The sequence below is a fragment of the Petaurus breviceps genome, unplaced genomic scaffold (genome assembly GCF_028583685.1).
Source record: "Petaurus breviceps papuanus isolate PSGF00001 unplaced genomic scaffold, PetGlider_PUasm1.0 225, whole genome shotgun sequence".
NCBI lineage: Eukaryota > Metazoa > Chordata > Mammalia > Diprotodontia > Petauridae > Petaurus > Petaurus breviceps.
Genome location: NW_027185889.1, coordinates 23033456 through 23061247, shown reverse-complemented (window position 1 = coordinate 23061247; position 27792 = coordinate 23033456). Strand labels below are relative to the sequence as shown.

Genomic DNA, 27792 nt, shown 5'->3' with positions numbered 1-27792 from the left:
ATTGTTGCAGAGAACTCAAAAGCACGGACAACACCTTCTCTGCAACGGGTGGCCTCACAGAGTTGCCTGGGTCCCTGACTTGATCAAGGTCACACAACCAGTGTATGTTAGAGACAGGACTTGGACCTGGTTGTCCTGGTTTCAAGGCCAGTTCTCTATGCACTTCATTGGATTGGACTTGAAATTCCGCTAAGGAGTAGGGTTTTGCTGTACCACAGAAATATTAAACTGCAGGGGCGGCCAAGGTAGCACAGCAAGTAAGAGCACCGGCTCCAGTGTTGAGAAGACCTGGAGATCGAATCCCGGGCTCAGACACTTAGCACCCACCCAGAAACACCTGGCTGTGTAACCTTGAGCAAGTTACTTAACCCCAATTGCTTAGGGGCGGCCAGGTGGCTCAGCGAGTAAGAGTACTGGCTCCAGTGTTGGGACGACCTGGAGATCAAATCCCAGGCTCAGACACTCAGCACCACACCCAGAAATAACTGGCCGTGTAACCTTGAGCAAGTTACTTAACCCCGATTGCTTAAAAAAAAAAAAAAAAGAAATATTAAACTGCAGGTCCAAGCCAGAGAGAGCCAGTCCTTGGACCATAGAACCTTAGAGATGGAAGGCGTTTTAAAAACATGCAGTTTGTCCTCCTAATTTTAAAGATTGTGAAACTGAAGTCTAGAGAGAAGGAGTGACTTCTGGGAAGTCTTACGGCTGGATAGGGCCTGAGCTTTTGGGAGCTCTGGTCTCTCCTGTTCCCTAGTCTAGCTCTTCTGCCTACACCTCAGATACCTTCTCTGCCATTGATCATCCACACGCATTCTGGGACATCAGAGATGTAATTGGCTTTGGTTTGGGGTTTGGGGTTTTCAGGCCAGGGGAGCTAAGAATCACTTTAGGGCTTTAGGCTATTTTACTGCAAGCCCCTGGTCTGATAGTCAACATTTTTTGGGGGTACCCCTTTCTGCCCCACTACAGATTTCTCTCACTGCTACTATGGGAGAAAAATTCATCTAAAAACTTTTCTGTGAGAGCCCTTTATATATCTGAGGACAGCTGCCATTCACCAAGTTCACTAAGATAGGACTTTAACTCTTCCTGATTTCTTTCTGAAGTCTTTTCTTCTTCAGATTACCTTTGCATGCATTGTTCAGCCTGTGGCATAGTTTCCAGTCCTTGCATCATGCTGTTTACCCTCCTCTGCATGTTCCCTAGCATACTTTTCCTAAAATATCCCCAGAACTGGATGCAAAAGCTGTCAGATCAACGCACAAGATAGGACAATGGTTTCCTTCATCCTAAACATTGTATTTCCACATGTGGTCAGAAGAGTCTGTATATCTTGGTACCTTTTGACATTATACAATGAGGAAGGTCATCAGTATGTTGCATAAGCTTCCCATAAAAGTATTTCGGGACGGAGGGAAAAGAATCACATAGAATGAAAAGACATAGGCGGGTTGCCATTTATTTTAGAGGTACCAGACTCCAGGAGGTCACAGATTCATAGATAGATCTGTATCTCAATATTATATTTGCCTGAATATTTCCATTTCTGGGTCCCACCCATGATCCTGGAGAGACGGATTGAACACTTCCATATTGTTCTTAACAGACCATCATCAACCAATGCTGAAGCCATTGATTATACCTCAGGTTAAAGTCAGTCCCTCTCTTGCTGAACTTCCAACTGAAGAAGAGATTCTGAAAGCCATTAGGCTCCTCTATTATAGCAAAGTGCGTAACACTGATTCCATCCCAGCAGTTATCTACAAGGTAGGGAGTCCACTGCTCATACAAAAACTGACTGAAATCTTCTGAGTTATATGGCAAGATGAGGTTATCCCCCGGGAGATCAAGGATGCCTCTATTGTCCATTTCTATAAAGAAAAAGGAAACCGGTTGTCCTATCACAATCATGGAAAGGTCTCTCTAGTAGTCATTGCTGGCAAGATTGTTGCCAGTTGATCCTTCACCCAGAAGATGGTCATCTACCCAAAAGCCAATGTGGCTTCAGAAAGGGATAAGGAATGATCAACGTAGTGTTTGCTGCCTGCCAAAACCAGGAGAAATGCCCATAGCAGAACAGAGGTCTGAATTCATGTGTTGGCCTGACCAAGGCCTTTCATACTGTCAGTTGTAAAGTACTTGTGGAAGATCACAGTGAAATTTGGTTGCCCAGAGAAGTTAATCAGTATTGCACACCAATTTCATGTGGCATGCTTACATGGGTTCAGGATAAAGGATGATGCTCTCATACTTTTCCAGTCACTAAAGGAATGAAGCAGGACTGTGTGCTTGCTCCCATGCTTTTTACCATGGTGTTTTCCATGATGTTGTCAGACTCCAGACTCCTTCAACTAGGACAAAAAATGGCATCAAGGTCAGCTATCACTCTGATGGCAAACTGTATAATTTGAAAAGGCTAAAAGCTAAGAGTAAAGGGAGAGCTGATGATTGTGCATTCTCTGAGACTGAGATGTAACAGAGTATGGGTCAGTTCTGTGCCACGTGTGCTAATTTTGACCTGACAACCAACACCAAGAAAACAGGTTCTCCACCAGCCAGTGAAACCATTTGTTATAGCAAATGGAGAAATTTTGAATGCTATAGATAAGTTCACTTACCTTGGCAGTATATTTCCAGGGATGTGCATAAAGGTAATGAGGTTGATGCACACACAATCCCAAAGCTAGCTCAGAATTTGGGAGAAAGTGGGAAAGAGGTATTAGGTTGCATACCAAAGAAAATTGAACCACTTCCTCTAGAATTGTCTTAGGAAGATTCTGAAGATTACCTGCAAGATAAGATACCAGATACTGAGGTCCTCTCATGAGCTTTGAACGGAGCCAAGTATTCAAACTCTCCTGCACAGAGCACAACTCCAATGGGATGACCACATAGCCCGAATGCCAAACACACTACCTAAAAGACTATTTTACGTAGAACTAGCACAAGGCAAGTGTTTACACAGTGGTCGGAAGAAGTGGTACAAGATCTCTCTGAAGAATATGAGTATCGATTGTGTGATATGGGATACACTGGCGCAGGACTGCCCAGTATGGTGTGCCCACATCAAAAAAGGCACCATGCTCTATGAGTAAAGCAGAATCGTAGTAGCACAAAAGAAACATGAGATGTACAAATATAGAGACATCTCCATCCCAGCTGTTCAAAGGGACCATTTGTGCCTGACCTGTGGGAGAGCCTTTTGAGCTCCTACTGAACCAGTCAGTCACATTTTTGAGCACATTGTACCTCAACCCTAGCGCCATGATGACATTGGTCCTCTTTGAGTATGATAGAGCAATGATAGCGCCCACACCAGTGGCCGTCCTGAGCCAAGACTCTTGCCTATCCCCTGGGCTTTGAGACTGGTGCTGTCTTTCCACAGGGACTGTCAGGGACCTTCTTTGTGTGGTCTAGAGAAAAAGGGACTTTAATCCTTGCAAGTACTAGAAGAACCAGAAGAAGGTTTGGAATAATTTCAGCTCAGTCTTGACTCAGACTACCTTTATTTCCTTCTGACTGTGCTGTCTGTCCAGGAGTTCTTAATTTGAGATACCCAGACTTGTTTTTAATACATTTTGATAACTTTCAGGATAATTGATTCCTTTGAAACCCTATGTTTTATTTTATGCATTGAAAAACTGTTCTGAGAAGGGGTCCACAAACTTCAGCCAACTGACTGCCAAGAGGGTTTAAGACAACAAAAAGTTAAGAACCCTTGCCCTAGTTTTCAAAACTGAAAGAGAAAAGCTCCACAATTCTATGTGACAAATCTTAAGTTCAAGGATATTAATTAATGGTTACTGCCCTGCATATAGCCTTGACTGGTGCAAATTAATCATGAGAATATGATTCCACATTTGATTTTGAAAAAAAAATTTTTTTTTTTTGCAAATACTTATGGGAGAAAGTCCTGTTGCTATGGGCAAGTCCAAGTCATTAGAGCCTGGACAACCTACCTGGTTAATACTGGACATTGGTATTCACATCTCTCTGGTATAATATCTTCCAGCTGACAAGAGAAACAAATACACATTTGCTTATGCATTTAGTGAATAATTGCTTAAGGGAAAGGATAAGTGACTTTCATTTTAATATAGCTGCAGAGGGATGGGATTGATTCAAATCCTTCCTCAGACATTTATTAGCCATGTGATTCTGGAATTAACCTCTGTGTGCCTCGGTTTCCTTATCTGTAAAATGGGGGTGATAGTAGCACCTACTAGAAAAGATTGCTGTGAAGATCCAATGAGATAATATTATGCAAACTATGAAGCAGCATGTAAATTATTGTTGATTTGATTACCAATAAGATGTTGGAAGGTTTTGAGCACAGCAATGACATGAATAGTATGTGTATGAGGAGTTTATTTACCTATTGTACACAATTCTAACAAGCACAAATATTTGCTTTCCAAATCCACAGTAGAACAGACTTAGGGAGAGGGTCTATGAGTAGACACACTGAAAGGAGGGATAAGTGCCAATAAGTGGGAATACCTGACAGCAAGAAAGGAGACAAAATAACTATAAAAATAACAGAATAGAAACAAAAGTGCGGCAGTCTGGGATAAATTGCCCCAGATATCTTCCCACACTCTGAAGACATTACAGCACCATATGATGATTTCTTGCCTCAATGACCCTTAGTCATCTAGAGCAGCTTAAATGATGTTTATATACACTGTGTAAGAAGGCAAGGGAATGCTTAAAACATTATAGAAAGATTTCCGTCCCACATGGTTACATAGAACAGCCTATTTCTTGGGGGTTCCGAATAACAGATTTGAGCATGCTTCCTAAATTAGAGGAATTTCTCAGGAAAGTACAAGTGTTTTGATGCATGACCTTTCTAATTTTATATCTTTCTGTCTCTCATGCACAAAGAGAGAGAGAGAGAGATCTTTTATGTTATTTTTGTTTTTTCTGTGGAATGGAATATAGGGTCTCTGGTAACATGGGGCTTCTAGTGAGGTAATACCTAGGCCACCATCTGGCCAAAAAAAAAAAATCCCCTTTTCCTTGCTAGAAAGCTGGATTCCAGGATTCAGACACCTAGGCAACCTACCTTCCACTACCCAGGCTGGGGACCAGGAAATCTTCTTTTGGTCTATGGGTCTGAGATCACCTGTGGTTCTCATGTGCCAAGTCACTCCTGGGCTGGAATGTAAATTAGGTGACAGGTAGAGCCACCAATTGTCCCAAGACACTGTCTTGCTTTTAGTTCTGCTGCACTGTCTCCTGTCCCACAAAAATGGGGAGAGGGGGAAGGAAAAGGGATGAATATGCAATTGAAAACTTCCTTTTATAGGTCCCCCACCAAAGGAGGGCTTCTCGCCTATCTATCTGAACCATAATCACTAAGACCCATTCTCTCTGAGGTGCTAAAAGGCATGCCTCTTCTCTACATAGGAAGAAGCAGACCATCGAACTTCCCTAGAAAAGCTACCACTCTGAAAGCTCACCAAGTCAGTCAGGGAATTCCCTCAGCACCCTTTACAATGTTCAACCAAGGGTCCTTGTCAAATAAATTTGCTCTGCCTGATAAAAGTAAAATCATGTATTTTTCCAAATAAACCCACCCCGAGTCGGCTGAGCGCCTTCTGCCTGGTAGATCATACTTCTTTACAAATTAAAAACAAACCACAAAACCCCAGATTGCTCAGTCATTCTATTGGAGACATGCTCATTATTAATCCAATACACGTACATGCCCTGTTAAATTGGCTGCTTCATCTCATTGAGAGCCAATTTCTGGTTCACATGACAACGAAAATCTCAAGCTTTAATTTATTAATACATTTCTTTGGCTGAACCCCAGGGCTTTCAATGGCAAAATATGGAGAAGGAAAAGGATATTGGTCTCCAAAGACCAGAGCCTGAATTTGAAAATAAACTGATGTTGTTCTTTAAAAGATCAAACTTAATCATACCTACGGAGGCCTAGCTGTGGATGTGTAAAGCTATTTAAACGAGAGGAAAGTCACCAGTGAGGCAGAGATGAAATAAATCTCTAATACAGTGTTTGCTTAGGACTTTTCGTACAGTTGATTCCTAAAGGTCACTCAGTTCTGGTGGTTTCAGGATGGATGTTTGGCTAAGCTCCCCTTTGTCCCCCACTCCAGTTCAAACAATTCCTGATCTAGGCACGGGATGCTTCTGTCCCTAGTAAAACAAGGAGGCCCTTTGGGGTTATTTGTTTATTTTTGTAAAATCACTGAATAATCCCATAATGTGGCCATGAGAAAAATAAATGATTTGTAAGATACACTTGGGCTTTGAGGCAGTATTTCTTCAGGTCGAAAATCTTGGCCTTCAAGAGGTTTCCTGGTATAGTGGAAAGAATACCAGACCTGTAGTCAGAAAGATCCAGGCTTAGAACCAGGTTCTGCCAGATATGGGGGAGCATCTTTGGGAAAGTTGAATTCAATTAAATAAGTACCCTATTACCTCTAAGATAGAAACAACTAGGTGGCACAGTGGAGAGAATGGCAGGCCTAGAGTCAGGAAGACCCGAGTTCAAATGTGACCTCAGATACTTCCTATCTGTGGGACCCTGGGCAAGTCACTTCACTCTGGTTCCTCATCTGTAAAATAAGGTTGAGAAGGAAATGGCAAACCACTTCGGTATCTCTGCCAAGAAAACCCCAAATGGGGTCACTAAGAATTGGACACGGATGAACTACAACAATCTAATCCCTTCTGATTTTCTGGTCTCCTTACACTTTGAGCTCCCCACCCCCCAACTTTATAGTCTGGCCATATTGGCCGATTTGCCATTCTTCACATACAACCCTCCTTCTCTCATCTCTGCACCTTTGTACTGGGGGTCTCCCATACTTAAGTTTTCTCCCTTGGAATTCCTGCGTTTCATTACAATTTGGCTCAGATTTGGCCTTCTACAGGAGGTCCTTCCTGGTCCCCTAAATTATTAGTGACTTCTCTGAGGTCACTGTCTCTATACCTTCTGTATACCAACACATATACAGGGTTGTCATCCCTATTCGAATATAATCCTCCTTAAGGATAGGAGCTGTTTTTACTTTTTTTTTTTTGGTAACCCTTGTAATATTGTAAGTATTTAATAAGTCAGTTAATAAGCATCGATTAAGAGACTACTATATGACAGGCACTGTGATAAGTGCTAAGGATACAATGAAAGGCAAAGATGGTCTCTGCCCTCAAGGAGCTCACAATCGAATAAGGAGACAAGGATTTGGACAAACTATAGACAAGATAAAGTGGATATCATCACCAGAAGGAAGGTGCTAGCATTAATGTTAATCCAAAAAGGCTTTTTGGAGATGGCAGAATTTTAGCTGAGGCTTAAATGAAGCCAGGAGGCAGAGCAGCTGAGGAGGGAGAGCATTCCAGGCATGGGGGGACAGCCAGTGAAAATGACCACAATCAGGAGATGGAGTCTTATTCAAGGCCAGCATCACTTTATCTAAGAGTTGTGAAGGGGCATAAGGTAGAAGAAGATTGGAACAAAAGGGTTTTGGCCACCAAACGGGGTTTTAACAGTGATCCCTAGTCAGTGCTTGTCCATCAATTTATAAGTACTTGCCATGTACTATGATAGGTGATGGACATAGAAAAGCAAAATGGAAGTCAGTACCTGCTATCAAGGTAGATACATTCTCCTAGGGGATGCAACAAATGAAAAGATAAGCATATACCTAACGATTCGAGGAGTTGAGAGTGAATTAACAGCTAAAGGGATTTGGGAAAATGTCTTGTAAGAGATGGTACTAGAGCCGAGCCTTGAAGGAAGGAGGAGAATCCAAGACAGGTGGGGCCTTCTAGATCCTTAAGTTCGGCCTTTTGACTGAATCCAAATGTGGATTTCCCTTGAGAAAGGCTTTAAAGGAGAAGTTGTTTGCTTCTGGGGCACCGAAAGAAAGTCATTGAAGTTTCTTGAGCAGGAAAGTCATGTTACCCCCAGAAGCCTCCATTACCCCCATCAGTTTAAAATGCAGATTATCCTATTTATTGTATTTACTTCACAGGTTTATGCAGATAATGAGATGATAATATGTATGTGAAATCACTATCTACATGTAAGCTCACAGAATTTGAGAGGGAAGAATTCCTGGAGATTTTTAAGCCGATCCAACCCTCCACATGAAAGATGAGGAGACCAAGGTCAAGGATACGAAGAAACAGTGATTTGTCAAGTAAGCAAAGCTGAGTCTAGAACCCCATCTTCAAGCTGTTATCCTAGCATACCTCCCACTACACCACATTGCTCCCTTAGTTATCATTAAATACATCAACTTACCTGCATAGAAAACACCCTGCATTGTTCCAAGTTTGGGCAAGTATCTAGGAGGTTTCATTTTGCCTTGGGCCCTCTTCCCCATGAAATGAACAAAAATGCCAGCCTACCTGGAAAGTGAGATGTGACCTCCTGCTGGTAAAATATACAAAATCAACCCCAAAGACAAACCCTGTCTAGCATTAAAATAAGAACCCAAAATATAAGCAATGGAAGGATTCTTGCCATTTTGGAAATGTATATGAAATCGTACAATAAAAGACACCAAAATAACCTTTGACACCGTGATCTTGCTATTAAGTTTATATCCTCTAAGGCAGTTATTAATAGGAAGAAAGGGCCAATCTGTACAGAACTATTTCACTGGAAACAATGTGCTCAACAGTGGGACAGTAACTTCTAGGCAGCCAGGTGGCATAGAGAATAAAATGTAGTTTGAGTCAGGAAGACCTAAGTTCAAATTTGGCCTCAGTGGCTGTAATATAATGCCAAAAGAAGGCAACTTCCCAGGTTCAAAATACCAGCATAGGTGCTCTCTATTTTATTCAGTAACAAACCCAGAACAGAGAAGATCAAAACATGACATCATTCAAAATACAGCATTTGCTAAGTGTGATTAAATAATCTCCAAGTACTACCCCACCCCAGGACCTTCCAATCATTCAATCAATTACAAAGTCTCTGTTCTAAATACTACTCCACCCCTAGGCTATACCTTAATTAAGTCCACCACAAAGTCCCTCTTCTCAAATGGAGATTAGTTTCCAAACATAAGTAAAGTACCTTCATTTGTCAATCACAGAGCACAATAAGGTCAAAAGTTCCCCACCCCTGGATCACAATTGAATCTACCCCAGAGTTACATCAAGTTTAAACACAGCACTTAATACCCAAATGGAGATCCTTTCTTCATCTTGACACGAGGCAAGTTCTCAGCAATCTTAGTTCCTGGGGAGACAAGGCTTAGCAAAGCCACAAGGTACATTGCCAGTCCCTTCATGAATTTATCCTCTGTCTGTAGAACAGTCCTAGAACCCCTGAACACATTAGCAAAGCCCTCTCCCAGGATTTCTGTAAACATACAACAAGAAAATCCTTCTTCAGGGCTTCTGAACCAACAGAAAGGCTCCCAGACCCCTCCAACAACAGCACTGTCCCTCACCAGTGGACAGTATTCACTCTGTCTGCAGGACAGTCTCCAGACCCCTGCAACAACAGTACTGTCCCTCACCAGTGGACAGTATTCACTCTCTGTCTGCAGGACAGTTGCAGGCCTTCTTAGCGAACAGCCAGGTTCCAGGACTTCTTCAACAAAAGGACAGTCTTTCACCAGTGGACAAATCTGGCAAAATAACATCAAAACAGACAGACAAAGTACCAGCAAAACAGCCATGTCTCCTCAGTCCTTGGCAGCTCAGGGGGCAGGTCTCAAAAGTCCAGGGCAATTCAAAGCAGCCACCAGCAATTCTCTTAGTCTCTCTCTCTCTCTCTCCACGAGGTGCTGCTTCCAAAAAGATCTTCCGCTTCTCTCTAGTGTCTCTCCAAATCTACATCACCAGCTCCTCCCAGTTCAGGACTTTCTTTTCACATCAACAAGCCCATCCCACAGGTGGGATTAACAAACTCTGGGTTTTAACACAATCAATTTGAAAACCAAGCCAATACAGGGGAATCTTTAATTGCCATTACTATCACAGTGGCCTAACTGTATGACCCTTGGAAAGTCAGTTAACTGTGCCTCAGTTTCCTAATTTGCAAAATGGGAGTAGTAATAGCTACTACCCTACTGAGTTTTTGAGGTTCAAATAAGATAGTATATGTTGGGTGTTTCGCAAAACATTATGTAAGTGCTAACTATTATTATTAAATAGTAGTCTATAAGCATAACAAATGTGCCATAAGGACTGAAAAACATAAAGAAATATGGGAACAAATAAGAGAAGTTACTAAGCGGAGGGAAAAAAAGCAAAACCAAAATAATGACTTCATCTTCAGCCTTTCTGTACAAGAAGAGGGCATTGAATAGCACCAGAATTCATGGTAAGTTCGACCATGAGAGACGAGATTGGTGCTGCCCTGTTAAAGTTAGCGTATATGCGGTCATTTTTAATTTTATCAGTCTGTTTGTAATTGGAGTGGGGGAGAGGATTGGTTCTAGTGCATTGACAGACGCTCTGAAAAGTGTCTCTCCACCTGCAGAGGCTGGCTACTTGCCTTTGGGAGAATTGTGATGACATCTGAAAAAAGAACTTGCATGAACAGCCTGTAACTGGTTCTGGTTGGCCTACCACGTGATTGGCCTTTTTCTATTGGCTGTGTAGCTGGAACTGTCTGTATATTCAAAAGAGATAGAGTCAGCTGCTGCTAGGTCCTCCTTTCCTGCGTTCATGCCTGGGAGATCAAGGCCTTTAGTCATAGGCCAGTGAGATAGCTTGGAGAGCAGTTGGGTGGTGTCTTTTTTCTTTGTACTTAGCCCTGGCTCCCACCAACTATGCTCTCTACATTTATTAGGAGCCTAGCAACTAACATTTCAATTCCATTTGACCATTTAAACCCAGGTAGCTTTTTTTTTTCATTTCTTTATTTTAAATTTAAATAGTATTTTATTTTCTCCCCAATTACATATCCAGAAAATTTTTAGCATTCATTTTTGCAAGATTTTGAGTTTCAAATTTTTTTCCCTCCCCTCTTCTGAAAATGGTATGCAGTTTGATGTAGTTTATACATGTGCTATCATGTAAAATATTTCCATATTCATCACAGTTGTGGAAGAAACAGATCAAAAGGAAATAAAACCATGAGAAAGAACAAAGTGAAAAAAAATATGCTTCGATCTGCATTGAGTCCTTCAGTTCTCTATCTAAACCAGAGACAGCTTTTATAAAGGGATATTTATTTCAAAGATATAAGAACATGTACAAATATCGCCCCCCAACACCTTTGGAGGCATAATTCTTTCTACCCCAAGAAAGGATTCCTAACTTAGCTTGGTTCCTACATAATGCTGGTCCCACCAAATTCATGTCCAATGATGGCATTGCTGTGGGCCTCTGCTGACCTGGAGTCTTGAAGGTCACTCCTCCTCATGATTTCTTAGCGGTGGGCTGGCTACAACACCTATCCTGGATTCCTGTGATTCATGCTCCTTAACTTTGAAACTCCTAAGGTCAGAGACTCTACTCCCTGCCCCAGATGGAAAAAAATGAATAAAAAATCCAACAACCCAGGGGCCATTTCTTCTTGAGCTGGGAGAAGAAGAAAACCCTAAAACCATCCCTCCTTTACACGTGATCTCACTGGCTATGAATGAAGGAGTCACTCCCCTACTCCTAAATGAATGTAGCAAAGAGAGACCTGGCCAGACCTTACTCCAGCTCATCACAGGCACCAAACTTAGGAAGATAAAAATGAAATATACGTAATAAAATAATTATTAATGACCTGCACAAGCAAGCAAATGTTACCTTATTTGTATAGGATATATTTTATGGGATATAACTATATCTGCATAAACCTAAATTAAGCCAGCTAAATGTCTGAGATTAAATTAAATAGTTCTGGATTCTAATAACCCCAGATACCTGTAGAGAGTCACAGAAAATGTTCTACATTTGCCTGACTTTCCATAGCAGTATTTCCTCTTGCCCTAGATTTCATCATATCATTTAAATGTGTGTGGATTTTGTCACTCATTGATTATCACAAGTCACTTCAAATTACGTGAGGGTGATATGAGCTATTAGTCTGTAAACCATTTTCTTGGAATATCTGATGAATAGCATTTTAACTAGCCAGGAAGATGGGTGAGAGGACTCACTCCTTAACCCTCAGCAGTCATATAAGCTACACAGTAATGTGAGTAAATTAAGTGAACAATAGTCATTCAAATTTTGACAGCTGTTTTGACTCTGTTGTTTAGTGTTTTAAAAGATAATGCTTCTTATGAAAAGGACCCACCAACAATATCTGCTACCTTTTTCTCAAGGTAGAAGATGTGAAATTTGCCTAGAGTGGTGAATTTGATAGTAGAAAACATGGAGAGATGGTCCTTAGGCCTGAACCCAAAAAGGTAGAGCATTGACTCACAAAAAATCTTCACATACACAGAATGGACAATAAACAAATAGGTAAATTCTTCTCTTCCCATTCTTCTAAATCTTCATTGATAAATCAGTATGCCTCATATGGGCCCACGAATTTTGTAATACATTTTAAATCACATTTTTATATAGATAGGAGCCCTGCAAAAAAAAAAAATTTGTGCCCCTTAGAGGCATTATTGATAGTAGATGTCAGGGCTGTGATGTTATAGAAAGGAATGTACTTATCCCAACAGAAATATTAAGCAGATATGGAGAGTTCTTGCTGAGAGAAGAGAGTCACTAAAATCTGACATAAAGACTTGTGCTGTGTTTTCTGGATATGGGTCTACAGGAAGAGGAGAAACAGTCCTGAGAGTTATAAATACTCCTCTTTGGGGGAAGAACCCTAATAGCTGCAATTCAGTGGAGAAGCCATAGATGATAATAGTATCTCAGTGGATAATGCAGTCCAGCGTATGACATCAGCAGCTTCAAGCTCAATGGAGGAAGCAACCCAACAGATGATGTCAACAGCTCTTCAGGGAAGCAACTTCAGAGGAGGAGAGGTGCCCCATGAAGGATACAAGCCTAGGAATGTGAGTTGTGAAAGAGACTGCACCACTGGGTATGTGGAGAGAGATTTTTCTCTTGTTTACTGTGAGTTCTGCAAGAACATGCCCTTTGCTTCATCATTATGTCTTCTGTTTTGTTCTGACTTGGATAAGGTGATTCAGTTAAGGTTTCTGAGCTATGGATTGAGGTAGATGACTGGTTGATGGGGGAGGGGGAGGGGTTTATGGGCAGTGCCATGGTTGCTTAAATTAATATGTATAAGCTTGATGGGGTGATCTCCATATAAGGCCATGAGGTGATCACCATATGAGGCCATAAATGTAAAACTGCGATGTGATTGGCTCGGACTCGCTATATATTTTCTTGTGTGAGAGGGCGCTCTCTCTCTCTCTCTCTCTCTCTCCGCCATGTAACTGTTGAAGAATAAACCACCCCGCTTCACTCCTCCGCCTTCTGTCTGGTGTTTTTTCCCCGTGAGGGGCCGGTGACGACCGAAGACCCGGGATGGGTAAGTGAGAGGGCCGTGGGGCTAGTCGTCTAGATCTGTTGTGAGGGCAAACGCCCGCAACACATTCTGGCGCCCAACGTGGGGCTGACCCTTCGGGACGACTAGCTGGCGGACGGTCTGCTGGACGCAGCTGGTCTGCTCCAGTCGCCAGACAGCCTCGAGGCCACGGTAGCCTCGGGAAGAGGATAGGATGGGAACAGGGCATAGTATCCCTGTATTTAGGCCGGAGGAGAAGGGGGTGATAGCGGCGCAACTTTATAAGCTCTGCGCCCAAAGGGGGGCAAAAATCCCCATTAAGACCTGTAGGGAGTTTATAGATAAGATCTGGGACATATGCCCTTGGGTCAGGCATGTCGGCATACAGGCCGATAGATGGAGAGTTGTGGGACAGCAGATGGCAGCTTTTGAGAATGGCTGCCCTGGTTCGCTGACACCCACTGATTTTTCGGTTTTTAAGATAGTGGATGCGGCATTGAATCCTTCCCCGATTGCCGCTTCCCGGTCCTTGGCCACACAGGTGGGCTCCTCATTAGCCGGGTCAGATTTAGAGTCAGAAAAAGGAAAGAATAAGGAATTGAAGGACCCAGGGGGCTTCGGTCAATATCCGTGGGAGGACTTAAGAGCTGTGGTAATGAATCAGGCGGCGGATAGTTCCGCTAGCAGTTCAGAAGGGGAAGATGAAGGTAAAAGGAGTGGGCGCCAAGAGGGCGCCCAGGGATCGAGGGAGAGAAGAAGGACCCGGAAGGGCACTCCCTCACGTAGGGAGAGGAGGGAGAGACGGGAGAACAAAGGGGAAACGGATGCAGGGGGCGTGCTCCCCGCTTCCGCGCCCTTTACCTCCGCCTTGCCACCAAGCACCTCCTGTTTGCCAGGCAATTACTGTCCTGCCCGGTCTTTCGCTGCTAGTTCCGCATATGTCACCCCTCCCTGCCCTCCGCCCCCGCCTCCTCATTATGAGAAAGGGCGAGAGGCGAATATTTGGGAGGGAGAGGGGTTAATAAGGCGGAGCCTCCGTGTGGCGGCGGAGGCAGGCGCGGAGGTGGACTTCGCCTCTTGGGATGTCTATCCCATTTTGACTGATCCCCTTACGGGTCAGCGTACTCATTCTCCCATCCCATATAAGACACTGAAAGAGTTCAAAGAGGCGGTGACTAAGTATGGCCCTTCTTCACCTTATGTTAGGAGGCTACTTATGAACCTAGTGACCGCTCACTCCTGGACCCCGGGGGATTTTGACGAGCTAGCTATGTCCTGTCTAGACCCTGCTATGCATCTTGCCTTCCAGGCACAAGTGAAGAGGGAGGCCAGGCATTTGGCCCGACTTAGACCCGGCAGGGCCCCTCAAGACACTGAGCACTTAATTTGTGGCACTGGCCATTTTTCCAACCCGGCCGTGCAGGCAGCCTATGGGCAGTTAGAATTAGATGATGTCAAGGCCGCACACATAGCGGCCTGGGAGAAGGTTTCTGCCAAGGGTATGACAGGGGGCCCTAAATTAGTTGGCCTGAAACAAAGACCTGATCAGACCCCCCTTTCTTTTGTTAACCAAGTTCAGGAGACGGTCCATAGGACCCTAGGCAGCGGCCCTGGGATGGACATACTCATTAAGCAGTTGGTTAAGGAAGGCTTGCGCTCCAGGGAGGCAGCTGCGGTGGCATCCCTGCCATCGGAGGCCCCCTTGGAGGACGTCATAGATAAGTTAATGGACCTGCCCCCGGAAAATCCTATTGCACAGTTGGTTTGCACTGCCCAGGATAGGGACCGCCAGCTTGTACAGGCGCTGGAAAAATTGACAGTCTCGAATACAGAGAGGGAACAGAGCCTCTTGGCGGCTATACAACAACTCAGCTCGTCAGCCCAGAAAGGTCCCGGCAGGCAGGCTTGTTTTCAATGTGGTCAATACGGCCATTATAAGGCCCAGTGCAAAGCCACCTCCAGGGGAACACCTCCTAAGTGTTTTAACTGTGGACGCCTTGGCCACATAGCGCGGTTTTGTCGCGCCAAGAATAAACAGGGCAGCGAACAAGCCCCTTTGGAGACCGGGGTCTCCCCCGGATCTCAACCGCAGGGAAACGGCGGGTGGAGGGGCCCAGCCGCAGGGCCCCTCCCCCATCCTCGTTAAGCGGCAATTATCCTCAGTTTGTAAGAGTCAGGGCCTCTCCTGGAAAACAACCCTCCATCTTTACACTTCCCCCTGGAGAGGCGATAACAGTCCCTGCCCAGTTGCCTTTCCACCCAGCTGTAGTGACCGGCCTAGAAGGCTCTCCTGACTTTGAGGTCCCCACCCAAGTAGCAGAGGATATGGAGGCAATGTTGACCCTGTTTAATCCACACTGCACCCCCGTTTCCATACGGGCTGATCAGATCATTGCTAAGGCGTTTCCCTTCGGCCCCTCATCCCAGCATCCTTGCCAATTGAATTGGGCTCGTTCCATCACTTTGAACCGTCCCACTTTGATTATTCATGTTGAGAATTATCCGATCTTAGGGATCATTGATACGGGGGCTGATTGTTCAGTCATTAATTTGGATCAGTGGAGGAAAGAATGGCCCTTGATGGTTGCATCCACGCCGGTCCAGGGAGTGGGGGGGAACAAGAGAGCTCAGAGATCGGCTCGTGCCCTCTCGTGGTCGGTGGATGATAATGCAGGCAGGTTCACTCCTTTGTGTCTCCCCGAGCTGCCTTATGCTCTGTGGGGGCGGGATGTCCTTGCGCAAATGCAACTCTCCTTAGTGACCCCGGACTGCTTACCGGGAAATGGATAGGGACCACTCTAGATTTGAGCTTCGCCCCGAAACTGACCTGGACGAATAACCGCCCGGTCTGGGTTGAGCAGTGGCCCCTTAAAGCCGAGAAGCTCACTGCTTTACAAAAAATTGTTGGCTCCCTTTTGCGGAATGATAGGATTGAACCCTCCTTTAGCCCATATAATTCCCCAGTTTTTGTCATTAAGAAGAAATCGGGAAAATGGAGGATGCTTGTAGACCTCAGAGCTATAAATGCCTGTTTGCTCCCGATGGGCTCATTGCAACCTGGCTTGCCTATTCCCGTAGCTATTCCCCAAAATTGGCATATCGCAGTCATTGATATCCAGGACTGCTTTTACAGCATTCCCCTACACCCTGGGGACAGGGAGAAATTTGCCTTTTCTGTACCCTCTATAAATTTCCAGGCTCCCTCTAAGAGGTTTCAGTTTAAGGTTTTGCCCCAAGGAATGGCTAATAGCCCTACCCTCTGCCAGTTCTATGTCGCCCAGATCTTGGAGCCAATTAGGGATCAATACAAAGAGTTCATAATTATCCATTACATGGATGATATTCTTGTTGCTGGCCCTACAGCTGGAAAGGTACAGGAATGCCTTTCCTTCATGATGCAGACATTGGCTCAACAGAATTTTGTTATAGCTCCCGAGAAGGTACAGAGGCACCCCCCCTATGAGTATTTGGGACACAGGATTACTGCTAGTGCTGTTCAAAGGACCTTGCCTCCTATCAAATTGAGGGCTTATAAGACCTTGAATGACTTCCAGAGGCTGGTTGGCGCCTTCCAATGGATTAGAGCCACAGCCCCCTTGCCTGCCAGTGTGATGCAACCTTTGTATGAGCTGCTCCGAGGAGACTCTTCGCTGAGTTCCCCTAGGAGTTGGACTCCAGAGGCGGTTCAGGCAGTCGAGGAGGTTCTGAAGAGGGCCCAGACCACCTTGACTCGTTACATTCCCGGCTCTCCAGTTTATTTCCAAGTACTGAGTGACAGCGGCCCACAGTGGGGCTGCCTGTTCCAAAAGCAGGGATGTCTAGAGTGGTTATACCCAAAGGTGAGCAAGGCGTCCCTGGTGGATAAATGGGAGGCTTATTGCCTTTTTGCCCTTCAGGCTTTACATCGTTGTCGTTGCCTGTTTGGGTGCGACTTTGCCTTGAATTGCTCCATTTCCCCGGAGCTTGCCATGACTTTAGCCCAGGAATCCCTGTCCTGGGCGACCCTTCTGACTTCGGTGAGGACTTGTAAGGTCTCTCGCCCTGCTTTGCTCCGTATGTTTGCCTCTTTGGAGCTGAGACCCCCTATACCGGTGGTGTCTGGCGTGCCCGTGCAGGGCCCTAATGTTTTTACTGATGCAACAAAGGACCGCCGCGCAGTAGTTCATGATCCGAGTGTTCCCCACACCTGGCTTTTCAATACTCCATATACATCCACCCAAAAGAATGAGCTGTTTGCTGTGCAACAAGCCCTTCGGCTATATGCTGATGTTCCTTTTAATTTGATTACAGACAGCCAATATTGCGCCCTCATGCTGCCCCGCCTCCCTTCCGCGTATATTTCTCCGCGCACTGCGGTCTTGAGGCTCCTTCAAGAGGTTCAGGAGCTTCTTCATCTTAGGCGCCACCCTCTTTATGTGCTGCATGTTCGGTCGCACATTACTGCTGTGGGTCCCATTTACTCTGGGAACGCACAAGCGGACCAGGCCCTCCACGCAGTTAGCCTTTCCCCACCCTCTCTCCCCCCGAAAGATTCCCCTGCACAGTTGGCACATGCTAAGTTCCATATCTCAGCTCGGTCTCTTAGGGCTCTTTATGGTGTGCCGAAGAGCGAGGCCAGACTTATTGCCGGTCATGTATTGTGTGTGCCCCCTTCCGCCCTCGCATTAAGGAGGACGCATTTAACCCCCGAGGTACTGCCCCCAATGAGCTTTGGCAAATGGATGTTACACATCTTGGCTCTAAGTTTATCCATGTTTGTGTTGATACCTTCTCATCTTTTGTCTTTGCTTCCCTGCAGCCCCGTGAGTCAACCAGAGCTGTTATTGCCCATCTCTATGAAATGATTTCTATCCTAGGAGTGCCATTAGCCTTAAAGACTGATAATGGCCCGGCATATACTTCCAAGGCTTTTGCCTTGTTCTGTACTGAATTTTCTATTCAACATGCTACAGGCCTCCCCTACAACCCTACCGGGCAAGCCCTTGTTGAACGGGCAAACCGTACACTTAAGACCGCCCTGTTTAAACAGAAAGGGGGAATATGCAGGTCGGTCACTCGTCAAGAGTTGGCCCAGGTTGTCTTTACCTTAAATTTCCTGCAAGTTAGAGATGACGGCACCACTGCCGCCATGAGGTTCTGGAGCACCTCCGGTGAGAACACCACCTCTTCTCCATTGACCCTCCCCACACCTAGCCGAGCACTGCCCGGTTCCAGGGTAATGTGGCAGGATAAGGAGGGCCAATGGCACGGCCCTGTAAAAGTGGTTGGAAGAAGGCCCGGCCACCTTTCCTTTTTTCCAAATAATGACCCAACAGCGGTACAGCAATGGGTGCCCCTTCACAAAGTTAGGGATCTTGATTAAGGCACCACCCCCGACAGGTTGGGGGGTGAGGAGAATTCTTGTTCTTCTTATCTTTCAGATTGTCGACTCACCCTCCTCATCTTGGGTCTCCTTGCTGAGAATGCCGTGACGGAATTACGCTGGGGACTGCTTTCCACCTTCCCGAGACCCATGCCTGTGACTTCTTCGGCACAAGTTTTTCCTCGTTTATTTACAGTTAACAACACCCTTAAGCTCCCTGTTCTGCACCTCAACAACGACACTAGGCCGGTGGAAAGTAACAGGACAATATTACTTAATGGGACGTTATGTTTTCAAATCACACCCACAGTCGATCCGGAACTGTCACCATGTGTCGGGCTGTTTCCTCAAGAGGCTGTGTGGTCTGACCGCCTCAACTTTACAAGCAAGAAGATAAGACAATTAAGACTGGCTATTGCATCGGTGAATTCCACCTCTGTCGATCCTGCCGTTCTTTCCGGACTGTCTAAGTGGCTGCATGATGTTACAACCTGGTTCTCACAGTGGGGAGGCTTAACCTCCTCCACCGTGGTGTTTGTTCTTGTAATTATTTTGCTTTTGTATTGTGTTTGCAAGCTACGGCGCCGTCAGGATGGCTACATGCTTCTGACCCAACAGGCCCTTTTTACCCTCCAAGAGGGGGGAGATCCTCAGGTATGGTTCCAGGCCATGGAGGACGTGTGACACCTGGGGTAAGACGGGGGTGACTCCATGACGGGCAACTCCTCCCTCCTCAGCCGCCTAAGACAGGACCCAGGGTGTCGGTGTCCTAGGACGGGTAAGGTTTGAGTGAATCGGAGGTGACCTAAGCCAGAGGCCCCCGCACCGCACGTCAGAGTCCTTGGGACAGGACCCCTGAGTGGTAATGGGATTTTTCCGTGGTCCTTCGGGCAAGAAGCATGGTCACCTGTGTCGCCTGTAGCGAGAAGTTTAGCAGTTTGCATTGCCGATTCTTTTGGCATATAGGATTTTCGTTTGCTTTAAAGAAAAAGGGGGAGTTGATGGGGGAGGGGGAGGGGTTTATGGGCAGTGCCATGGTTGCTTAAATGAATATGTATAAGCTTGATGGGGTGATCTCCATATAAGGCCATGAGGTGATCACCATATGAGGCCATAAATGTAAAACTGCGATGTGATTGGCTCGGATTCGCTATATATTTTCTTGTGTGAGAGGGCACTCTCTCTCTCTCTCTCTCTCTCTCTCCGCCATGTAACTGTTGAAGAATAAACCACCCCGCTTCACTCCTCCGCCTTCTGTCTGGTGTTTTTTCCCCGTGAGGGGCCGGTGACGACCGAAGACCCGGGATGGGTAAGTGAGAGGGCCGTGGGGCTAGTCGTCTAGATCTGTTGTGAGGGCAAACGCCCGCAACAACTGGTTACCATGTGAGTACCATGAACCAAAGAGTAGCCAAAAGGGATGTATTTCTTTCTGATTGGGATGCTTTCTTTTTTTTTCCTTCTTTAGAAAAAGAGAAAATGTTTTAGTGCTGGCTTTTGTTTTTCCATTTGTTTTTAGATCAACTGTCCCCATGCCCAACCAAATGAGTCCTCTCTTGTAACAAAGACAAAATTTAACAAAACCAACGAATACAGTGAATGGCACCTATGCCACTTACTAGCTCTGTGTCCATGTGCACATCATTCCTCTGCTCTGGGCCTTATTTTCTTAATTTGTGAAATGATATCAATGGACTAGATGACATTTAAGGTTGTTTCCAGCTATAAATTTATGATTCTGTAGCACCCAGTCTGAGTCCACTCTCCCAACTCCCAAGCTCTGGTTCCCTGGGGCAACTGACTGCTTCTCCTCTCAGATTCTAAGGATAACTTTGAGAAGGTTGGAATTATGTGTGTGTGTGTGTATACACACATCTATATGGTATATATAAAGTATAAATGAAATTATATGTTAAAGAAATATTCACATACATATATACATATGTGTGTACACAGACATATATGTGTGTGTGTATCACAGTTGCTTACAAGCTTTTATCCAGTGGGCTCTTTATTGATGACCACTTTACCTGACAGAGTTAGTTTTTACAAAGAGGTGTTTATTAAGCAAGTATAATTAAGGACAGTTGTTATTACCACTACTACTACCACCCCCCCCCCAAACCAAAGCCACTTGGTTCCCTTGCATACACAAGGTTCCTTGTTGGAAAGTGGGATCAGATTTAGAGTTTGTGTAGCCAAAGGGTAAACTCAGAGCTCTTTATTATTAGACGTCTTTTTCTCCCTTTGTGGAATCCTCATGAAGTTCGTCTAAGGCTTAGCTCTCTGTGGGATTCTAAAGGTCAGTGCCCTGGTAGAAGCCTGAGGTTGCCTGTCTTCAGTGTGTCTAGTACAGGGGTTCTTAACATATTGTGTATCATGGACCCCTTTAGCCATTTAGTGAAGTCTATAGACTTCTTCTCAGAGTGTTTTTCGATGAATAAGATAAAATACATAGGATTACAAGGAAACTGCTTACATTGAAATGCAGTTATCAAAAATATTTTTGTTGATTTTTTTTATTTTTGTTATATTATAACCATACAATGCAGACTTACACATATCAGTTATTTTTCTGAAGGTGAATAGCATTTTCCTTCATAAGTCCTTTGTAGCTTATTTGAATGATTATGTTACTCAGATTAGCTTAATCATCCACAGTTACTCTTCAAACAATACAGTATACTGCATGCAATGTTCTCTTGGTTCTGCTCTTTTCACTCAGCATTATTTCATGCAACTCTTTCCTAGTTTTTCTTGAATCAGTTTGCTCTTCATTTCTTACGGAGGAGTAGTATTCCATCACAATCTCATATCACAGCTTTCCCAACTGATGGGCATCCCCATTCCAATTCTTTGGCAATACAAAAAGAACTGCTATAAATATTTTTGAATGTATAGGTTCTTTTCTTTTTTACTTGATCACCTAGGGAAACAGACTTAATAGTTGTATTGCTGGATCAAAGGGTATACACAGTTTTATAATATTTGGGGCATAATTTCAAATTGCTTTTCAGAATGGTTGGATCTGTTCACAATTCCACAAACAGGGTATTAGTGTCCCAATTTTTCCACATCCCCTACAAAATTTGGCATTTTCTTCTATCATTTTAGCCAACCTGATAGGTGTGAGATGGTACTTCAGAGTTGTTTTAATTTGCATTTCTCCAATCAATAATGATTGAGAACAGTTTTTCATATATCAAAATAATTTTTTAAAAATCAGAGACTCCTGGTCTGGTGTGCTCAGCATGTCTCTCAGCACCTAATGTAGGTGCTGCCATCAGCCAATGTTGTTCAGACAATACTGCTACCGATCCTGATGGGAAGTCCAAATCTTCTGACTTTCCAAAATTCCCAAGGTCATCTTCTGATCAAATGAGGAGAGTGAAGAAGGGTAAAACTCCTTCTGAGCTTGCTTCCCCTGTCCTTGGTGCTTTCTCTTTCAAGTCTGAAAGATTTGCCTCTTCATGGCACTCCTAAAGCTTGAGATCTTCTCTATTTGAGCCCTTTCTCTGATATGCATGCTTCTTCCAACCAATCTCAATACATTTCCTGTGTGTCATCTTATTTCATTTGTAACTCAAAAGTACTTCACTATTCCTAAAGTGATTAAAGTCTTAACTTCTCCTAGTTTGCAGTTTTGATTGAACCAATGGAGATTCCCAGTCCCTCTGTATGGAGCAATCATCCTTCCTGTAGTCTTGTGGTCCTGTGATCTCATTACCAAAAGGAGAAAGTTCCTTTCTCCTCTCCTCTCTGGAGCCAAGATACATCATTATAGTGGCTTCATTTTTGTATTCTTTTCATCTACATTCTGAAAAGGAATATGGCATAATGGACAGAGAACTGACCCCTAAATCAGGAAGACTTGGGTTCAAGTCCTACCTCTTATCATATGCTGCCTGTGTCTCCCTTGTACAAGTCACTTTACATTATAGAACAGTTATTGATCTGCATTGGAAGAGAGTTTCCACACCAAGAGTTCCCTGCACCAATGAAATCACAATCCAGACCTCCATCCTTAAAAAGAAACATTGTGAATGTTTTTCTCCTTGTTCTGCATACTTCACTCTGCATCACTTCTTATAATTCTTTGTATGTTTCTCTGAATTCTTCCTATTTATCATTTTTTATAGCACAATAATATTAAGGGTTCTTTTAAAGACCTTATTCCATTATATTCCATATAATCTGAGATTAGAATAGTGATTATATAACTCATATCCAAAATTCCAAAAGCTAAAGGGGTGTTCAACATAATCACAGAAACCACTACCTGTGCTTAAGTCAAGAAGGCTGGGATAGTCCAGAAAACTACATTGGATTATGACCTGGATTATAGGACAACATTTACAAGTGTCCCCAGAACTCCAGTCTCCCCCTGTGAATTTTCTTCCAAAATAATGAAATTTCGTTGATAGGAATGCTAAGACATATTTGACACATGAAAGGAAGTGAGGCTGTAGTTGAATTGTACAAGTGAAGATGCAGTGAGTTAGTTGTTCAAATGTTTCTATTGGTGTAATGAATGAAGATTTTATTTTTAAATGTGAAAAAAATAAATAGAAGAAGAGAGGGGAGAGAAAGGAAAGCAAAAGAAAAGAAGAGAGAAAAAAAATAAAGAAGATAAGAGAAAAATTTCTTCCTTAAAAGGTTTAGAAAATGTTTGGAATAAGGTAGAGTAGATTTATACATAAATATATATGGCTGAAATTGAATTTTTTTTCATTTCTTTGGGAATTTAAGAATTAAAAAAAATTATTTGAATGCCAATGTACATCTGTAAAGAGGTCAGTTTAATGCCAAGCCAGTATTTCTGACTTCTCCATACAACTAATAAGAATCTTTGTTCTGCTTCCCATCCCCCGCACAGTGGTATATGGAGAAAGTTCACTGTTTCCAGATTCTTTTAAAATCGTCATTCACTATTTTGTGTTCCCTCTTGAAGCTGCTTTATTTATAATATTATTAAACCTCAAAGAAACACATGTGGCAGAAAAGAATAGAGAAATTCTGAGTTTTCATTCTTTTATTTGTTTTCATAGAATTTATGTGAAACTGAAAATTAGTTGAGTATGTTTTCTATTCCCAAGGAGTGTGTCCAGGGGCTTACAACAGGATGGTTTAAACAGATGGATAAACTATATTGCACAATAAATTTTATGGCTGACATACAAAGTTCTAGAGAAATGACCCTATTTCTAACAGGTCTGTTATGATGGTTGGGGTATGTGCATGTTCTCGGTGGGTTTATATAGAGAGAGTCCAGCCTCAGAAATATCCTCAGGAAAATATGCAGGGCTAGCCAAATTGCGAGCAGTTCCCCTCCCCATTAACAATAACCTTTTGACCCTTCCTACCCTTGCTTCATCCACTGGCCCTGATCCCTCTTCCTGGCCTGGGAGAACACAGGCATGTGTGTGACTGGAGGCAAATTCATTTAGTTTACCCACAGACCCCCAGATCTTCTGAGAAAGAACGAGAAATGACATCAAAGCACTGGAAATCTAGGACAAGGCAGGGTTACCCATGGAATTACCAGCACCACTTTAGGAGGAGTGGGGGGGTAGGGTGGGGTGTGAGCTCTGATCCAATTACTGACCTCTGCCTCCAGTGATACTACACAGCAGTGGTTCTAAAGCATTTTTGCCTCTGGAAATTGTTATTCTTTGCCATGAAGAATTAAGGCATGTTACAGGAGAGTAGAGAGACTCAAACATGTGACTCCAAAAGCATATTCCATGTGATTTATAGGACACCTGGTGAGAACTCGTGGCACATCCTTTGTGAACTGCTGTTGTATGGGATGGTTCCTACCCCCAAAAAGCCCCTTGTGACAAATGAACTTGGTTTCAAAAAATCGATGGGAGAAGACATGATTAGATAAAAGGTTTGGAATTTGTTATTATTTTAATAATCAATATATGTCAACCCATGTGATATTTTTTTTTAAAGCAATCAGGGTTAAGTAATTTGCTCAAGGTTACATGGCCAGTTATTTCTGGGTGTGGTGCTGAGTATCTGAGCCCGGATTTGATCCAGGTCATCCTGACACTGTAGCCAGTGCTCTTACTCTCTGTGCTACCTGGCCGCCCCAACCCATGTGATATTAAGAGATACTTGGTGTCCATAACTAGAGAGATGGGTGTTCTGCCCCGATCAGATATTTGGGAAGTCTGTATCTTTGTGGGTTTTTTGTTTTGTTTTGTTTTTTTTGGAGGGAGTAAGGCAAGGCAGTTGTGGTTAAGTGACTTGCCCAAGGTCACACAGTTAGTAAGCGTGCCAATCTTTGTTTTAAGTGTTTTTTGGGGATTTGGCATACCAGTCTATTCATTCTGCCACTTTCTTCTACATTATAGGCAAATTTATACCACTCACTTTCATGATTATAACTATTAAGTTTGCTTAGTCCATTAAATCTTGTTGTATATCTTTTGAAAAATTAAACCTGAGCTAGATAATTATGTTTTGTATTGCTTCTAACATTCTGTTCCTGGTCTACCAGGATTCTTCTGTGGTGGCATCATATGGATTAGATTACTGGATCCTAGGATCACAGGTTTAGAAATGGGAGGAATCTTAAAAGTCATCTGGTCCAAACCCCTCATTTTACAGATGCAAACTGAGTCCCACAGAGATGGAAGGAATTTGCTCAAGGTCTTACAGGTGAAATCTATCTGATTCCAAGTCCAATGCTGCTTCCCCTGTACCATACATACTGCCTATGTTTGACCCTCTGCTTCCAATATTTCTGGACAATTTTCTTATATGATTTCTTACAATATGATATTCAAGTGGTTTTTTTTCCCTTATATCAAGCTTTTTTTGGAGACTGGTGATTCATAGTTTTTCGTAGCAGTCCTGTTTTCCAGGCAGATAGGTTTTGATAGTAGATATCTAATACATTCCTATTTTACTCCAAAGATTCTTGTTATATCATTGAATCTGTGATTTACAGCTCCTCTGTTATTTTTCCCCTTTTGTGTTGTTCCCCGCTTTGCTAGGATTTTCCAGCTTCTGTTCTCAACTGTTTATTTTCCTTTTGAGTTTTTTCATCAGGAGCTCTCCTTTCACTCCATAACTCTTCCTTAGATTCTTTTATTGGACCTTCTAATCTTCCCCAGTTCTTATGGCCAGTCCTTTCCCTTTTCTGGTTTTTAGTCCTACTTGTCACAGAATTCTTCTATTCTACTGGGTCCTGGTGTCCATGATATTTCTTCATTGTATAGGGACCTTTTTGTTTTTGGCTTTGTTCACTTAATGTCTTCCATCACTCTGCTATTTTTATCTATTGGGAATTTGTTTGACTTCCTCTTTTTTAGTTGTTTTTTTTTTCTTTTAGTTTTTTTTTTTTTTGGCACATTTCTAACTGTTTTGAATTGGTGAGTGAACTTTTGCAAATGTCTTCCTCATCCATACTGTTGGTAAGCCCTCCAACTAGGGATACTTAGCAAAGGGTAAAGACCAACTTTTTGGCTATGTTGTAGAAGGGATTCTTCTTCATGTATAGGTTGGACTAGATGGCCTTCAAGGTCCTTTCTAATTCTGAAAATCTGTGATGTACCCAGAGGAAGCTAGATAATGTAATGGATAGAGTTCTAAACCAAGAGTCAAGAAGACCTGAGTTTCAATCTTGCCTCAGACACTCACTAGTTATAAACCTAAGTCTGGTCAAGTGACTTCCTATCTGCCTCAGTTTCTTCATCTATAAAATGGAGATAATAGTAGCACCTACCTCGAAGGGTTGTTGTGAGGATGAAATTAGATAATATTGATAAATCACTTTGCAAATATTAAAGCTATATCTATATCTATGCATATATGTGTGTGTTGTTTTAAATTTTCTGTTATTTTATTATGTTTTGTATTATTATATAATTAGTTGTTTTATTTTTTGTTTTTATTATTTATTTTATTTATTTACTTACATTTATTTTATTATTATTATACTATGAAGTGTTTAGTTACCTTGAGAGATGGTTCAGACTGAAAATGAATCTAGGGTCAAAATGGCAGGCCCATCATATGTGCTTAAGAGCTATGAGAGATGTTTTGGGGGTAATTTTTGAAGGCAAACTTCTTCCCACAAAGTGTTCCTCAGTGTTCTTTTTTTTTTTAAAGCAATTGCGGTTAAGTAACTTGCTCAAGGTTACACGGCCAGTTATTATTTCTGGGTGTGGTGCTGAGTATCTGAGCCCGGATTTGATCCAGGTCATCCCGACACTGGAGCCAGTGCTCTTACTCGCTGAACCACCTGGCCACCCCTAAGCAATTGGGGTTAAGTAACTTGCTCAAGGTTACACGGCCAGGTGTTTCTGGGTGGGTGCTAAGTGTCTGAGCCCGGGATTCGATCTCCAGGTCTTCTCAACACTGGAGCTGGTGCTCTTACTCGCTGTGCTACCTGGCCGCCCCCGTTCCTCAGTGTTCTTGTCAGAGTGAGAATGCTGGATTCACCTATAATGTTATTTCTCCTCACTTGTTAAGTTGTAAGATCCATGAGGGCAGGGACCACACTGTACCTCTTTTTACATTCCCCAGAGAAATATATAGCACATCATAGCAATTTAATAAATAGCTATTGAATTGGTGAAATAAATGAACGTCTATTTGTATGTTTAAAGAATCTGCTAGGTTTTATGATAGAGCTTGGCCCTGGGGAAGAATTGAGAAAATGTACTTTCTTCTCCTGTTTGCCAAGGTGGGGAAGTATGGGTATGGAATCATGCATGTAATCATAGGATCATAGGAACATAGATTTAGCAAGGGAAGGGACCTTGGAAATCATTTAGACCAAGCCCTCATGTTATGGAAGGCATTACAGAATGTCGATCCCCACAGTACCTGGGGTAGTTATTCTCTAGGGGACCCATCCTATGAGTTGAGAGGAGGTACCCCAGGGGCTACCCTTATAACAAGAAAAATCAGTTATTTAAAAACAATGCAGCACCTCCATCTGACAACATCAGAATACTTCTTCCCTTGTGTTTGCCTCTGTGCCAAAAGGAGGGAGGTG

At 43.3% G+C, this 27792-nt stretch overlaps 1 protein-coding gene across 1 annotated transcript; it reads left to right on the top strand.

The window, feature by feature from the left end:
- Positions 1–12745: 12745 nt before the first annotated feature.
- On the top strand, positions 12746–20118 carry LOC138166744 (uncharacterized). The gene is made up of 2 exons (XM_069095247.1): positions 12746–13441; positions 18838–20118. Exons 1-2 carry the CDS (start codon positions 13438–13440, stop codon positions 19461–19463), a joined length of 630 nt encoding a protein of 209 aa, XP_068951348.1. The 5' UTR covers positions 12746–13437; the 3' UTR covers positions 19464–20118.
- The last annotated feature ends 7674 nt before the right edge of the window (positions 20119–27792 follow it).